The sequence below is a fragment of the Ascaphus truei genome, chromosome 1, assembly GCF_040206685.1.
Source record: "Ascaphus truei isolate aAscTru1 chromosome 1, aAscTru1.hap1, whole genome shotgun sequence".
NCBI lineage: Eukaryota > Metazoa > Chordata > Amphibia > Anura > Ascaphidae > Ascaphus > Ascaphus truei.
In genome coordinates, this window is record NC_134483.1 from 266,220,639 (window position 1) to 266,237,844 (window position 17,206).

The window sequence follows — 17,206 nt, forward strand, 5'->3', positions numbered from 1 at the left end:
CCTGATGAAATACTGTCTCAGTGTACTCTCAATTCTCACAGTGCTTTGCACATCAGATTTACATTTCAAATTCGAGAGGGGACTTTTCAAAGCATTACAGTACCGTTCTAACAACAGGCCTCTAAGGTTTGGGGGAGGGGGATGGTGTGATTAGACGCAGGCGTATTGTACTGTGTTTGTAGCTCGGCTATGGGCGGATTAAGAACACAATGCCAATATGCTTGGCTAGGGAGGGATTAAAAACTCTGGAGGTGTGTGGCTGAAATAGTTAACAGCATTGTCATTTCAAAAGGCAGTTAATCATAATAATTGGATGAATAAACCCCCAAAGACAACCCCCAAATATAGTACATAAAAAGCAAGTCACTTTAACTCCCTGTGCCCCATGCACCAAAAATGTTTTGTGGCAGAAGAATGTAATAAAGGCTGCAGAATGTATTATTGTGTGTTGATGTTTTGAATTGCTGTGCACTTTAAATGTTTCAATATTGTAAATAAATGTTTTTGTACTGACTCCACCAATAAAAGACCATGTTGAATTGCCTCACATTGTTTCCATTTGCTCCTTTGCCAGTGTAACAAATGTACTGTAGAGGCTTGCTGCACTGTTTTTTTACTGGCTGGTCGCGCAATTGGCGTAGGAACTACGGCAATTGGCGTGGGAACTAGGTCAATTGGCGTGGGAACTTCTGTTTTAGGGCACCTAGAAATAAAATTTATTTGGCCCCTAGATGTTAGGAACCCCCTCACTTGACCCAAACAGGGTCCCAGCAGTAATGGCGGCGAGAAAGGGTCACGCTGGCGAGGAGGGTCCTACGATTGAGCGCAAATGGCGGAGAAAGCTTTGAACCGGCTAAGTCAGAATGAGCAGAAACCTGGAACCCAGAACTCCGTTTCGGTTCGAGCTAGAGGGCTCAGATTCGGGCACCATGTAGTCCTAGTTGCGGCAGGATTGCATGGCAAATTGCGACCCTCTCGTGGCAACAGAACGGAGTCAGGGTGATGTTAAAGTTCAGGTTTCTGCCATTGACTTGCATGGCAGAAAAAAAGCCACTTTGGTAATGTGCTTTTAAACTGTCTTTTGGTATCTCCGGTTTCGGGGGTCTTGGAAGGCTGATATTTTGCCACTATGGCAAGGGTCCTCCCGCATGGGGACCAGGTAAATTTCAACCCGCTCAGACCCACAGAACGGGTTATTTTACATTATATTCACGCAATTGGCGTGGGAACTACTTAGGGCCGCGGTCAAGTTCACGGGCAATTGGCGTGGGAACTTCTGTTCTAGGCACCTAGGAATAAAATTCTTTTTGCCCATAGATGTTAGGCACTCTATACCACTGTACAGTATACTGTGGAAGACAAATAATGAAACGATACTGAATACTGCTGCGGCCGAGTTTATTCGAGCATTTGCCCGTTCTCGGCCGCAGCAGTATACTGGCGCGCGCCGGAGGGTGCCGGGCACGCGCCAAAGCAGCGGAAGAGCGCCCTCCGATCGGGGCGCTCTCCCTACTGCTGCCGGGTCCGCCGGGTCCCCCGGAACCCCCTGCCGCCGTCCCCCACATCGCGGGACACCAGGGCTCCCTCGGGGAGCCCTGGACGCGCGTGCAGGGGGCGCAGGCACCCGATGACGCGTGACCGCGCATCGGAGACGCGCGGCACGCCGAGGGGCTGCCACTTGCAAGCCGGGAAATCTCCCGGCTTGCGGAACTGGCCACACTTCAATAAAGTGTGTCGCCAGTGTATGTAGAATAAATGCATAGTTTTATTTAATCAGGGTTTATTACACAGTATACTGTACGGCCGGAAAACATCAGCATTCAGTACAATATTATTCATCAAAATCCCCCCATTAGCCGTTTTCTTTTCTGAGGAAAAAAAAAAGAAAAGTTTTAATGTACAGTACAGTAATGGTCAGCCCCCTAAAGAAGTACCCAGCCAGCCCCACCAAAATAATACGGCAACAAGACAGTACTCACCATAGAATTAAAATTCATTTTCCCCCAGATGTTAGGAACCCCCTCACTTCACCCCAACAGGGTCCGAGCATGTACAGTACTGTACTTTAAAATAAATTAAATATGCAATTTTACTATTACTGCGCGCGCACGCACAGACTGTGTACTGCAGGTTGAACCGCAAAGGTATTAGACTTCAGAGACAACAGCTCGCAAACGCCTCCATGCGTTTTTACACGGCATTGCAGTATTGCAGCCAGCGGGAATAAAATGCTTAAATCACAGCCGCGAATATAACGCTATATACCCTGGGAGAAAACGACACAAAACCGCACATCACCGGGATCCTCTGAAATTCGCGGAGCTAGCCAAGTAAGAATAAAGTTGGTCGCCAGTGTATGCCCCTTTACAAAGCATTAGTAAGACCACACCTTGAATATGGACTATAATTTTGGGCACCAATCCTAAGAAAAGACATTATGGAACTAGAGAGAGTGCAGAGAAGAGACACCAAATTATTAAAGGGGATGGACAATCTAACTTATGAGGAGAGGCTAGCTAAATTAGATTTATTTATATTAGAAAAAAAGCCTCTCCTCATACGTTAGAATGTCCATCCCCTTTATTAATTTGGTGGCTATTCTCTGCACTCTCTCTAGTTCCATAATGTCTTTTCTAAGGATTGGTGCCCAAAATTGTACTCCATATTCAAGGTGTGGTCTTACTAATGCTTTGTAAAGGGGCATAATTATGTTTACTTCCCTTCCATCCATTGCCCGTTTGATGCAAGATAAGATCTTGTTTGCCTTTGCAGCTACTGCATGACATTGGGCTCTATTGCTAAGCCTGCTATCTACAAGCACTCCTAAATCCTTCTCCATCAAGGATTCCCCCAATATATCTCCATTTAATTTGTAAGTCGCCTTTTTATTCTTGCATTCCAAATGCATAACCTTACATGTATCTGTATTAAACCTCATTTGCCATTTACCTGCCCACGTTTCCAGTCTCTCCAACTCCTTCTGAAGAGAAATTACATCCTGCTCTGATTCTATTACCTTACACAATTTAGTATCATCAGCAAAGATGGAGACTTTGCTCTCGATCCCAACCTCAAGGTCATTAATAAACAAGTTAAAAAGCAGGGGTCCCAGTTCCGATCCCTGAGGTACTCCACTCACGACTTTAGCCCAACCTGAAAAAGTTCCATTTGTGACAACCCTCTGTTGTCTGTTCTTTAACCAGTTTTCAATCCAGGTGCATATATAATTACTGAGTCCAATTTTCTTTATTTTGTACACCAACCTCTTGTGTGAAACCGTATCAAAAGCCTTTGCAAAATCTAAGTAGACCACATCAACTGCATTACCCTAGTCTAAATTCCTACTTACCTCCTCAAAGAAACAAATAAGGTTAGTTTGGCAAGATCTATCCTTCATAAATCCATGCTGACTATTACTAAAAATTTTGTTTTCCATTAGGTATTCCTGAATATTATCCCGTATTAAACCTTCAAGTAGTTTCCCTACTATTGAAGTCAGGCTTACAGGTCTGTAATTCCCCGGGTGTGATCTAGCTCCCATTTTAAATATAGGCACCACATCTGCTTTACGCCAATCTTGTGGTACTGAGCCTGTGGAAATGGAGTCCTTGAATATTAAATATAATGGTATTGCTATTACTGAGCTTAACTCCTTGAGAAGTCTTGGATTTATGCCATCGGGGCCAGGTGCCTTATTTACTTTAATTTTTTCAAGTCGCTTATGAACTTCTTCCTCAGTTAACCAATTGGTCATTAATATGGAGGTTGTGGCTTCCTCCTGTGGCGCTACTATTGAACTTGATTCTTCCCTGGTAAACACAGAGGCAAAGAATTTGTTTAATACCTCAGCTTTTTCCTTATCTCCAATAATCTGCCTACCCATCTCACACTGAAAGGGTCCTATATTTTCTTTTCTCATTTTTTTGTTATTAAGGTACTTAAAGAACTTTTTAGGGTTGACCTTACTTTCTATTGCAATCCTTTTTTCATTATCCATTTTTGCTAATTTGATTGCCCTTTTGCAATTTTTGTTACATTCCTTATAATTCTGATACAATGTCTCTGTCCCTTCTGACTTAAAGATTCTAAATGCCCTCCTCTTCTTGTCCATTTCCTCCCCTATCTGTTTATTTAGCCACATTGGTTTTGACTTATTTCTTTTATACTTATTACCCAAGGGTATACACTGATACGTGTGCTTTTCTAACAATGTTTTAAAGATTGCCCATTTATCTTCTATATTTTTCCCTGCAAAAACATCATCCCGTTGTATTACTACTAGATTAGACCTCAGTTTATTAAAATCTGCCTTTCTAAAGTTTAAAGTCTTTGTTGAACCCAAGTAATCTGTTTTTTTGATAATTTATTTCAAATGAGACCATGTTATGATCACTGTTACCCAAATGTTCCAGGACTTGAATATTTGATATTACTTCTACATTGTTTGATATGACCAAATCCAGTACTACCCCTCTCCTGGTTGGTTCCTCAATAATTTTACTGGCTTTGCATCTCCCAAGCCCTTGCTTAAAAGCTGGGTCTAAAACAGCATGCATTGGCTAAGGGTTGCTCATATAATGTGAGCTTGAGATAAAAGGTGGCACTGTGTGCTCATTTACATGTCATTTCCCAGAATCCCTTGCTGCAGTGGAAGTGCTGTGTGCTGGGTGATAATGGTGAAAACAGGGTTGCAGACATGTCTAAGACATGCAAATGAATATACAGGAATATTTACAGTTGCTTTATGCTTTACTGTGGAGGGTTTTTGTAACTTTTTTTTTACCCAACATAACCTTTATATATATATATATACACACGCACGCACGCACGCACGCACACACACACACACACACACACACACACACACACACACACACACACACACACACACACACACAAACACACGGTGGGACATTCGTTTTTCCATTTCTGGATATATATGAGCACTGAGTTCTCATTTGCATGTCATTTCCCAGAATCCCTTGCTGCAGTGGAAGCGCTGTATGCTGGGTGACAATGGGGAAAGACAGGGTTGCAGACCTGTCTAAGACATGCAAATGAACATACAGTAATATTTACAGTTGCTTTATGCTTTACTGTGGAGGGTTTTTGTCACTTTTTTTTACCCACCATAACCTTAATGACAGTGGTGATTACCTAGTCTAGTCTCAAACCTGCTAGCCATTAAGACCAGCCTCACACTGATGATACCCATCAAGGTTGAAACATGTATGTGAGTAGGTCTAATGGCTTTGCATCTCATCCCAGCCTCTGTTTAAAAGCTGTGTTTAAAACAGCATGCATTGGCTTGAGGATTGGCTTGTGTAATACGAGCTTGAGACAAAAGGTGGCACTGAGTGCTCATTTGCATGTCATTTCCCAGAATCCCTTGCTGCAGTGGAAGCGCTGTATGCTGGGTGACAATGGGGAAAGACAGGTTTGCAGACCTGTCTAAGACATGCAAATGAACATACAGTAATATTTACAGTTGCTTTATGCTTTACTGTGGAGGGTTTTTGTCACTTTTTTACCCACCATTACCTTAATGACAGTGGTGATTACCTAGTTTAGTCTCAAACATGCTAGCCATTAAGACCAGCCTCACACTGATGATACCCATCAAGGTTGAAACATGTATGTGAGTAGGTCTACTGGCTTTGCATCTCATCCCAGCCTCTGTTTAAAAACTGTGTTTAAAACAGCATGCATTGGCTTGAGGATTGGCTTGTGTAATACGAGCTTGAGACAAAAGGCGGCACTGAGTGCTCATTTGCATGTCATTTCCCAGAATCCCTTGCTGCAGTGGAAGCGCTGTATGCTGGGTGACAATGGGGAAAGACAGGGTTGCAGACCTGTATAAGACATGCAAATGAACATACAGTAATATTTACAGTTGCTATATATATATATATATATATATATACTACCATTGCTTTGAGAGCATTTGTTTAATATAGTTTAATATTCTATGATTTTGTTATACAGTTGTGTTAACAAGAAAGTACACCCCCTTTGAATTCTACGGTTTTACATATCAGGACATAACAATCATCTGTTCCTTAGAAGGTCTAAAAATTAGGTAAATACAACCTCAGATGAACAAAACACATGACACCGTGTCATGATTTATTGAACAAAAATAAAGCCAAAATGGAGAAGCCATGTGTGAAAAACTAAGTACACATTATGATGCAATAGCTTGTAGGAACACCTTTAGCAGCAATAACTTGAAGTAATTGTTTTCTGTATGACTTTATCAGTATCTCACATCGTTGTGGAGGAATTTTGGCCCACTCTTCTTTACAACGTTGCTTCAGTTCATTGAGGTTTGTGGGCAATTGTTTATGCACAGCTCTCTTAAGGTCCCGCCACAGCATTTCAATCAGGTTGAGGTCTGGAATTTGACTGGGCCATTGCAACACCTTGATTCTTTTCTTTTTCTGCCATTCTGTTGTAGATTTGCTGGTGTTCTTGGGATCATTGTCCTGTTGCATAACCCAATTTCGTCCAAGCTTTAGCTGTCAGACAGATTACCTCACATTTGACTCTAGAATACTTTGGTATACAGAGTAGTTCATGTTCGACTCAATGACTGCAAGGTTCCCAGGTCCTCTACAAAACCCCTTTGCAGCCTCTTGCTGCAAAACAAGCCCAAATCATCACCCCTCTACCACCGTGCTTGACAGTTGGTATGAGGGGTTTGTGCTGAAATGCTGTGTTTGGTTTTCGCCAAGCGTGGCGCTGTGCATTATGGCCAAACATCTCCACTTTGGTCTCGTCTGTCCCAAGGACATTTTTTCAGAAGTCTTGTGGTTTGTTCAGATGCAACTTTGCAAACCTAAGCTGGGTTGCCATGTTCTTTTTTTTAGAGAGAAGAGGCTTTCTCCTGGCAACCATTCCAAACAAACCATACTTGTTCAGTCTTTTTCTAATTGTACTGTTATGAACTTTAACATGCTAACTGAGGCCTGTAGAGTCTGAGATGTAACTCTTGGTTTTTTTGCAATTTCTCTGAGTATTACACGGTCTGACCTTGGGGTGAATTTGCTGGGGCGTCCACTCTTGGGAAGATTGGCAACTGCCTTGAATGTTTTCCACTTTTGAATAATCTTTCTCACTGTAGAATGATGGACTTTAAATTGTTTGGAAATGGCCTTATAACTCTTCCCAGATTGATGGGCAGCAACAATTGCTTCTCTAAGATCATTGCTGATGTCTTTCCTCCTTGGCATTGTGTTAACACACACCTGAATGCTCCAGACCAGCAAACTGCTAAAAGTTCGGCTTTTATAGAGGTGGTCACACTTGCTGATGATCAATTAATCAAGGCAATTTGATTAGCAGCACCTGTCTGCTACTTAGCATCTTAATTCCTATGGAAGCAGTAAGGGTGTACTTAGTTTTTCACACATAGGTTCTCTATTTTGGCATTATTTTTGTTAAATAAATCATGACACAGTGTAATATGTCATGTGTTGTTGTTCATCTGAGGTTGTATTTACCTAATTTTTAGACCTGCTAAGGAACAGAAGATTGTTATTATGTCCTGATATGTAAAACCATAGAATTCAAAGAGGGTGTACTTTCTTTTTCACACAACTGTATATGCATTTAAACATACTTTTTTTTTACAGGTTTTCGCACTTATGGGTATATACCAGTATCTGTCTTTCTTTAGTTTACCTGTAAAATAACTATAATTTGTTTATTGTACTTTACATAACCGTTTTTGATATACAGTAATATGAATCAACAATATTAGTGAAGTAGGGATTCTTGATCCTTAATTTGTATTAAATTTAACATATGCTAGTACACCTCATGTACACTTACTACTTTACACTTCTTTTTGATTCTTTCCTATGGTCTTTGACCATTAGCATTGTCATTTGTTTCATTACATATGAGAATGTAAAAAAAATTGTATTGTTATATTATATATACACGTTGTTACAAAAGTATTCCACATGAGACAAATCTCTCCTTCATCTCAAGCACTTGCAGGAATACCTGGTTTTAATCACATTGTTACTATGTTACGGATTGTTTTAATCATAATGTTATGACACTTTGTGTGTTTGGGTGTGTTTCATGAATGTATGCCCCCAAAGTGGTGCGTTCAGGTTTAAATCTTATTTTCTTTAATTGGAAACTTTGTATCCCTGGTGGAGGCGGACTTCATTGATCTGCACTCACCTCCTCACATGATCGCCGGGAACCGCTATTTAAGGGTTGCTTTTATCATTTGAAGTCACTCTTTGATAAACTACCTATCGGTATGAAACGGGTTAGAGGATTTTTCACCTGCTTGTTGCATGATTACTGACCATTACATTTTTCAAATTTCTCTAGTCACGTCCCGTTTGGTGTGCATCGCCATCTTTTCGCCTTTTTGAGCCTGATGAAGGTATAGTTTTATATCAAAATATCGATTTTTCAATATTTTTTTATTTATTTTTTTAAGACTGGTGTGCAGTTTGACCCTTTTTGTATTTTGATATATGCGATTGCAAGTAGCACGGCTGCAAAGAACAAGCCCCTAGCAAACTCATTGCTCTGTTGGTGTGTATTTCCATTTTCCAGTTGGATGGAGAGTAGTTGGCACAATCCCTAGAGGTGTCTGTGATTCTACAGTATGTACTGTAGGGGAGTGTTTTCTCGAGAAAAGCAATTATAACAGATTTCCTTTGTGAAAGTCCTTGGTGCTGCTGGCAAATACAGTAATCTGGATAGACTTTCATAAAGCTAGTTGTTTGTGTCTGCACCTTGGAATATCCAATACCTAAAACAGGTTCTCTAGAAACTCTTTGTAACCAAAGGTTATGGCTCTAGAATTTTTCTCTAGGATCCATGAGTCCAATGTCGTCTTCAGAACAAAGATTCTTTCTCCTACGGAAGATGGACAAGGTCTCCAAAATTTCAGAAGGAAGGCTTTGGAAACATCCGGCTAGAGCCAGGTTGACTCCTTCCAGGGTAGGACGAAACTCACGTCTGTGATATTCTCTTCCTGATCTATAAGATCTGGCATCATGAAAGGACTGCCTGTCCTGACGAAAATTTCTTGTTCTATCTTTTTTCCTGTGGCAAGAAAACCCTTTAGTAAGATGATGTCAAGTACTTCACCGAACAAGTTTTTACCTGAAAAAGGAAGATAAAGCAGCTTGTTTTATGACAAAGCATCTGCAGCCCAGGTGTTTGGCTGACTCGGATAGTGGTGTTCATCTGGCCATAAGTTGTACAGCTTTAAATGAGGCATCTCTTCTAAAATAGATTGTTTTCCTTATAGAGTTCAAATCTTTAAAGAGCCCTTGTCTGCCGATTCCAGCTTCTAGCCGTTCTACCATTGCCGAAATCCAAATTTCCAAGGTTCTAGATACGTAGGCCATCGCAACTATTGGTTTGCAAGCTGCTCCAACAGTAGAATATGGTTTCTTCAGAACCCCATCCATTGGATCCATAGAATCTTGAAAATAAATATTCTCTAGAGGAATGGTTGTTCTTCTTGCAATCCTAGCCACTGCTGAATTGACCTTTGGGAGAGGGGTGGGAGGTTATCCCAATGCGATTTATCCAGCACAGAAAATGTATACATTTTTAAACATAGAATATCTCTTATCTGGATGTTGCCATTGATTATGAATGATATCCTTTATGACCTGATGAACTGGGAACGACCTGATTTTCTTTTGTGATCCCATAAATACATTATCTACTGACTTGGGATCTTCTCTGACGTCTACTATATTAATTGTCTGATGCATACCCTTAATGGTTTTAATCCACAGTGTCGATATTAACATTTTCAGACACTGTCTTAATTTCTTCCTCATCTTCAAATGATAAATCTTCCCAAACTAAAGCAAAAACTTCCTGTGTGTCTGAATCATGTAATGCCTTATTCTTGACTGTATCAGAAGGTCTTCATAGCAAAGTTTTTAATCCATGAAAATGTTTTATTCATCAAGCTATATTCTTTATACAATCAACACATGCTTTCTTGAAATAATTAGGGGACAATTTTCCATCACAAAGAGCAAAAACTGCACAGCGGTGCTTAGTATTAGCTACAGCTTTGTTGTGTTTAGTAGTTCTAACTTTAGATACTCCAGACCCATATAGCGGGCATAATATAGTTTGTGAAACCAGAAGCAGGGGGATATCTATCATCTGGACGAAAAGTCACCCTGTCAGCCTTAACACCCTCTGATCAAAGGCTTGGTCTGATTCTGGGTCTGTAAGTGACCTATCTAATCCAACCCGCAAGAGGGGGTGGTTTGTTGCAATGACCCCAATACATACTTTGTTTGTCCTGGCCATGCTCAGAAGATTCTTCAGAACGCTGAACCTCACTTCTGGTCCTGGATCCACACTTCCGGTTTGGTCTAACTAAGGGTGGGTGTTCAGTGTGGATGCTATGCGACGTGCGCTGTACTTTGCCGCCGGTGGAGTTTTCAGTTTGATAACTCCCACCGAACAACCCGAAATTCTGACGGACGTGCGCGCGTCCGTCACAATTTCGGGTTGTTTGGTGGGAGTTTTCAAACTGAAAGCTCCACCGGCGGTAAAGTACAGCGTTAACGTTGCTACTTTTTGCCGCCAAAACCCAAAATGACATTTCGGGCTTCAGTCACATAGCGTGAGCTGGTTCAGCGAACCATCTCAGTGACACGTTCACCTCGCCCCCAAATGCCGCGACCCAACTCCTGCAGCCAAGGCACAGATCGCTGGGCTGCAGGAGCGCGTGGCTGAGGCGCGCATGGACGGTCGCGACTGTAGCATCCACCCTGAACTCGGCCTAAGCCTCAAACTGCATACTCGTGCTCACTTGGTGGCTGATACAGAACAATACACTGTGCAAGCATGTAGGGACCACTGCGGTCCACAGACAGCGGCACATTCGGGCGTGGAAGTGTTCCCCCTGCTAGCAACAGCAAGCAGTGTGGCTCCGGGGGACTCTGATAACAGTCCCTGGTAAAACGGCTGTGTGAGCGGCCTGAAAACTACATCCATGAGAGGGAACAACCCTGCTACCCTGAGGCAGGTAGGACTAAACAAAAACCTAAGGTGCTAGGATCTCAGAGGTGTTTTAAGTTGGAAGGACGGTCCTATCCCAAAGTAGGAAACGCCAACTCCCCATTTGTGTGCACTGCCATGAGGGACATTAAAGAAATAAGGATATATATCAGTAAATTCATTTATTCATATTCCAAATGTTTATTTTCCAGGTTTATTGTGAGAAAAAGTGCAATTCCTCCTGCTGCTGAAATACAGTAATTATGGTTCTTAATAAGTTGAAAAAAGTGACCTCATGAGTGCAAACATAAAATGTGATCTACTGTAGCTTACTAAAATCTCAGAGGACCAGGAACATGCAAAACTTAAAGAAACAACACAATTAGAAAAGGTGGGGTGCAACCAATCCATTTTGAGGCTCCTTACCTCTAAAGTACTAGGCTAAATAAACATTGGCATATGGAGGTCTTATAACCATACACATTATGTCTGTAGATCAGTAAGAAATGTGACAATAGGTGAATACCTGGAGACAAAAGGGAAAAAGGGGGGAGCACAGGTTGAGGTACACTAAATGATAACAAATTGTCTAGCTCTGGGATGTAAGTCCCCAAGCTCATAAACGTGGTTCGAACCTCTGAGCTTTTTTGAACTAGTGAGGCCACCGTCTAGGACCAGGACAGAGGAGTCAATCACCATACCCAGACGCGGGTTGAGTGATCTGCGCACCATGCGCCCTGGAAACGGATCTCCTAAGGACTGGTTGGCGTTTCCATTTCCCAGCCCCTTTGGTGTTAGACCTAAAGGCTTTTTTCTGTTTTTATTTGCGTTTTTATATGTTTTAATAAAGTTACCACACTATTTGGACTCTGTTTCCAAGTGCATCTTTCATTTGGTGCAAACACACAGAGGAATTGCTCCACTTCAGTTCAGGGATAGAAAGAAAAGATACCATTCCACGTGTGAGCTCACACGTGGCCGTGTGAGTATTATAATTTTATCTCCCAATTTCCCTAACCCTGATCTCCTTTATCTTAACAGGAGTATCCCTTGCATTTATATTATTTGGATACAGAGAGGATAGAGATACCCCCCCTCAAGATTGCACTCACATTTGCCCGTGTGACTGTTTGCAGTATTTTATTTCTGCATTATATATATATATATTCCTATTATTCATTGGAATTAACAGTTGCCCTTCTGAAATTGCATTGTTTCTAAAACAATTTGTGTTATCAATTCTTTTTGAGGGAGACTTCGCATTTAGCGGCAGCTGGTTACCTGAAGAACCTACTATCAAGAACCGAGAGGAAGAAAAGAAACTTCGTATAAAGAGGATACAGAAGGAAGAAGAAGAAGAAAAGAAACCTTGATGTGACAGCACTTACACAAGGCCGTGTAAGTGTCTTTGATATTATACACTCCATTATCACCACGTTTATGAGCTTGGGGACTTACATCCCAGAGCTAGACAATTTGTTATCATTTAGTGTACCTCAACCTGTGCTCCCCCCTTTTTCCCTTTTGTCTCCATATTTTCTAAGGATCCTTGATAGATCCTTCTTGAGGTTGTTAGAGTCATAGGAAGAGACCGAGAAGTAGATGAGAACTAGTAGGATTTATAAGGTTGTGTTGTTCTAAAAAGAACAAGTTAATTTTCCATATTTATTCCGTTGTGGGGTAGCGCCCGGGTAGCTCCTTTTACCAATAGGTGAATACAACAGGTTTGTTGGATCTATGGAAGACACGCAAATTTGATTTTTGATCTAAGTTTTACTAGAGGATTGTTTCCCCTTTTATACCCATCCTAATTTTATAGTGTTTGGTTAAAAACCGGCAAAAAAATTCACAGCAGCTTAAGTGTAAACTGTATGGTGATAAGAACTTTCACATATACTATTAATTAGCATGTTTTACATGTAAATAATTTGCATATACTGTACATGGAGAGTAGGTGTACCTCAGGTTTACCACGATGTTACATAATTACACTATAGTTAATGCAAACATTAATTAAATGTACAGTATAAACAAAAACTTGCTATAAAAGTTAGAAGAAATAATTGAAAACATACTTACTTTGAAATATCTTTACTGTTGCTTTGTTGCCATGGATACAATACATTTCCAATAGCTGCTCTGTAACTGTAGACACCCAAGAACCCAAAAGCCAACGCTACTTTTGACACACAAGAGCATCTTCCTTGAACTAAAAAAAATATAATGACTAAGGCGATCGCTACCAGAAATGAGAGTTGTGTTTTGTGTTCAGAGCTGGAAGAAACAAAAACAAGCCTATATGTTTGGATACTAAAAAGATATTCATAATAATCATTACAGCAAATCTTTTGCAGGACCATCTGAAACAACCTTTTGGTCAAAATATGTCAAAAACAGATTCAATCTAGATAAGAAAAAGTCCCTTTATGGAACTACAGAAGGTCTAGAGATGTGGGGTAATTGTAAAAAAATCTGTTCAGCCAATGTCAGGCTACAAGTGTTCTAACATACATTATTGTTTTGCAAACTGGCATTTTCAGTAAACGGGTTCTTAAAAACCAACAATCAGATTTTTTGGACACATTGAAAGTCTCTGTAAAACTGCCAAATGTCATTCTTATCCCCGATATGGATTAAAGAGAAACGCCTTTATTTCATTAGGAGGGGGTTTAAAAAGGCCGTACGGATCCACGCTCTATGCATTTGCTTTGGGAGAAGGTAAGGAAAATGCCAGTTGGACATAGAAGTAGGTGGTTAACAGTTTAGTTTTATATACTGTAGATGCTCCTCTTCTAGATTAATGGGGTAGATCTCTATGCTGTAAAGAAGTGTTGTGTGTGGTGCACAGCTACAAGAACAGGCCGTGTGGCAATAAAAAATTATGTTTATTCAAGCTGCATTAAAAAACGGTGAAGGGTACAACCCTCCTATGCGTTTTGTGCTGTTAGCATTTTATCAAGGAGTTACACCGCCCACCCCAGACCAACTAGACGCGCATGCGCGGGTCTCTTGGATATGCCTGATAGCACAGCGTAAGGTCTGGTATAAGGGGGAGGAAGGAGGCATCAGTACACACGGCCCCTGTGCAGTGCAGGTGCCGTCCACCAATGAATGGTGAATACACCAGCTATGTCACGGGTATCGGGTGCAATCTGCTCCCATCTCTCCCACTAAAGCCACCCCACTGCCTCCACACCCACGACTAAAAACTATCTTAAGTCACCCATGATTCTGTATATACTGATACGCCATATAAACATAGACATATTAAAAAATGGGATAAAAAAAACAAACAAAACCAGACCAAACCTTGGGTGCAGAGCTAGAGGGAGATACAAATACACAATCTGTACATTTATATCAACATCAGGGTACAAGCGTTCTGTATCTCGTCAAATGTCTCTGTTACAAAAACAAGAAAATAGAAAAGAAAGAAAAAAGAGAAGAAAACAAGCAGTTAATAAAAAAACTTCATTATAGTATAAAGAGTTGTGCATATTAATAGCAAAAATAAAATCAGTGAATACTCTCCCCTATAACAGGGTGACTCGTGTGGAGTGTGTGTTTCAATATATTATTTTACATGTCTACATATATCATGAAAATTACATTCTATGATAAACCTTACTATATCCAACTTCAGATATCATTGAAGAGATACACGGAAAGGTTCAAATTAAACTCAATAGGTGACTGTATTATGAATATCTATATATCTTCATGTGTTACATGTATTGTATTATAAATATCTATATATGTGCATGTATATGATTCATCAATCGTAATGAGCTATATGTGTCCATCAATATACTATAGCAGTAACTACATGTTAATAGATGCTTCCGAATGTAATCATATTATATGATGCATGTAATACCAAACAGTAATCAGAATGTAGAGTCAATGTGCAATGAGAATCCTCAAGCACATAAACCCATCATAGAAAATTACAATCGTCATTGATACATAATAATATAAGGATGGTAAAAGAGAGAAATGTGGATGGGAGCCACATACCAAGTTATCTCAAAAATTGATTAAGGCTCCAATCCACATTCATTCCGTCTGGAACCCGTGTTTTTAGGGTAAAGATCCAGAAGGATTCTCTACGATCCAACATATTAATAATATTACCTCCTCTTTCTTGTTGGAGAATACGTTCCACTCCTACAAAAGTGAAATTCTCTGGCCCTCCCCTTTCACATATGGTAAAATGTTTGGGGACAGGATGTTGAAGTGGTCGCATTTTTCTTCCAATATATCGCATCCCACATCCACATGTAATCATGTATACCATGTGGGTAGTATCACAATTAATGAAGTTATTGATTCTAAATTTCTTACTTGGGTTGTGGGAGGCAATATAACTGGAGGGGCTCATGAACTTGCACATATTGCATTTACTACATCTACAGTATATGAACCCTTCATCATAAACGTCTCTCTTGTGTGCCTAGGTGTAGATATGGAACTAGGGGAGACATATGTAGCTAATGTTTTGGCTCTCCGATAGACTACTTTCAAGCCATCACCCGTTACTTCTCTAAGAATAGGATCCAGACTTAATAGCCCCCAATGTTTTTGCAAGATTTTCCTTACTTGCCACTTGCTTTATTGAAGTGTGTAACAAATAATGGGCCACCTGTGTCTGCTCCATCAATCCCCTGTGATCTCATGGATTTCTTATTTTTCTGATTACCAACAGGTCCAGTTGCAATATTCTCGCTATGTGAAGAAGGTACAGGAAGGAGCAAATTCCTATCTACCATTTTTACCTCCTCAAGAATGGAAATCAAGTCTCACGATTGTAGCCACTTTCAACAAAGCAAGAAATCAGTCTCTCAGACTGAATGAGGAAACTACTCATGGTAGAGCAGTTCATATACCTCAAGAAGGACATTTGAGATGGTATATGCCCATGAACGTTAGGCATTTCACGTCACCATTATGAAATTGTGTAACATATACACCATGGCGGGGTATTTAACTAACAGCATGGACACCTCTAGTTGGCAGGAAGAAGCTAAAAGTGTGTTTACTAAAGAACCATTATCCGCCTAAGAGGGTGACCATGATATTACTAACTATTTCAGAAATATTTCTAAACTTTTGAAAACTCAAACACAAGTCTGGTGGGAGATCACCAGCCTGCAGAACTATATACAACATAATATGATTCCTCGTGGACTCATAGTAAGGCTGAGCCCCGCATATCATATTACATCCATTGATTTTATTAAGAAATGGGAAGATACATTGTCTAACTGTTCCAAGGAATTAATGTCCTTATTGATTGAATATGAAAATACACAATTTGAAACAACCAATAAAGACTTGGACGTCAGTTTAAAAGACATTGTACTCGCTAATCAATTGCAGGAATTTGAAGAGCACGAGCGTCAATTAGAATTGAATATGGTAAAATTTAAAAAGGAGTTAAAGGAGAGAAAACACAGAAAATTCCTCCGTGATAGCAATGATTACAAACAGGATACAGTTTATAGATACCCGGTCAGATCTAAGAGGCAGTCAAATATTTCTGAGTATTCATCTTCTGAGACTGATATATCAGAAGGGGAACAATCCACTTCAAAATCACGTGGATCTGGTAGAGGATGGGGTAGAAAAGCCACTAAGGTGAACAAGGTGGGTTTTTTAGCCCAGGCACAGCTAAACGTACAGTCCATAGGGGAAAAAAGAACCCTAAGAGAAAGAAAAACCCCAGCAGTTCCCAGTCAGTAAAAACAACAGATAATGTTATTGACTCACTGCAGATTTTTAATCTGTCTAAACATACTTTCAGCTCTGAACAACTCAGTTTACTTAAGAAGGGTTTATCCTTTTCACCGACATCTGACTTTAATTTGTTCGAGTGGGTGAAGGATTTAAATCATTTTGGGAGAAGATTACTATTACATAAATTTCATACTAAAAGGTCAAGTGATGTAACTGAAAGCATGAGCCTACTTGATAGGCAAAATCTTGATGACCTCATTATGCTTGAACAAAGTACATCTACTGATAGTGACATCACTGTCCCGTTTACTAATCTCAAAAAGAAAAGTAATTTCACACCTTCATTAAATATCTGCCCTGCTGTGGATCTGTTCGTTTCATGTGTAACCAGAGATCTTGAAGCAGAACCCACACAATGTAGAACAGCTAATAATCTAACCACTAAAGAGAGAAGTGG

General features: G+C 40.3%; 1 protein-coding gene across 14 annotated transcripts in view; it reads right to left on the reverse strand.

The window, feature by feature from the left end:
- PIGG (phosphatidylinositol glycan anchor biosynthesis class G (EMM blood group)) overlaps positions 1–17,206 on the reverse strand; it is a 435,347-nt gene that overhangs the window by 133,145 nt on the left and 284,996 nt on the right. For 11 of the 14 annotated variants that reach the window (XM_075603704.1, XM_075603687.1, XM_075603714.1 and 8 more), the window contains one exon: positions 13,093–13,287. The exons of 2 other annotated variants lie outside the window; for them this stretch is intronic. In XM_075603704.1, coding sequence (XP_075459819.1) covers positions 13,093–13,287 — 195 coding nt within the window. Of the gene's footprint in view, positions 1–1,780; positions 1,869–13,092; positions 13,288–17,206 lie in introns of those variants that run through there. One more of the 14 variants, XM_075603763.1, reaches the window with a different exon arrangement.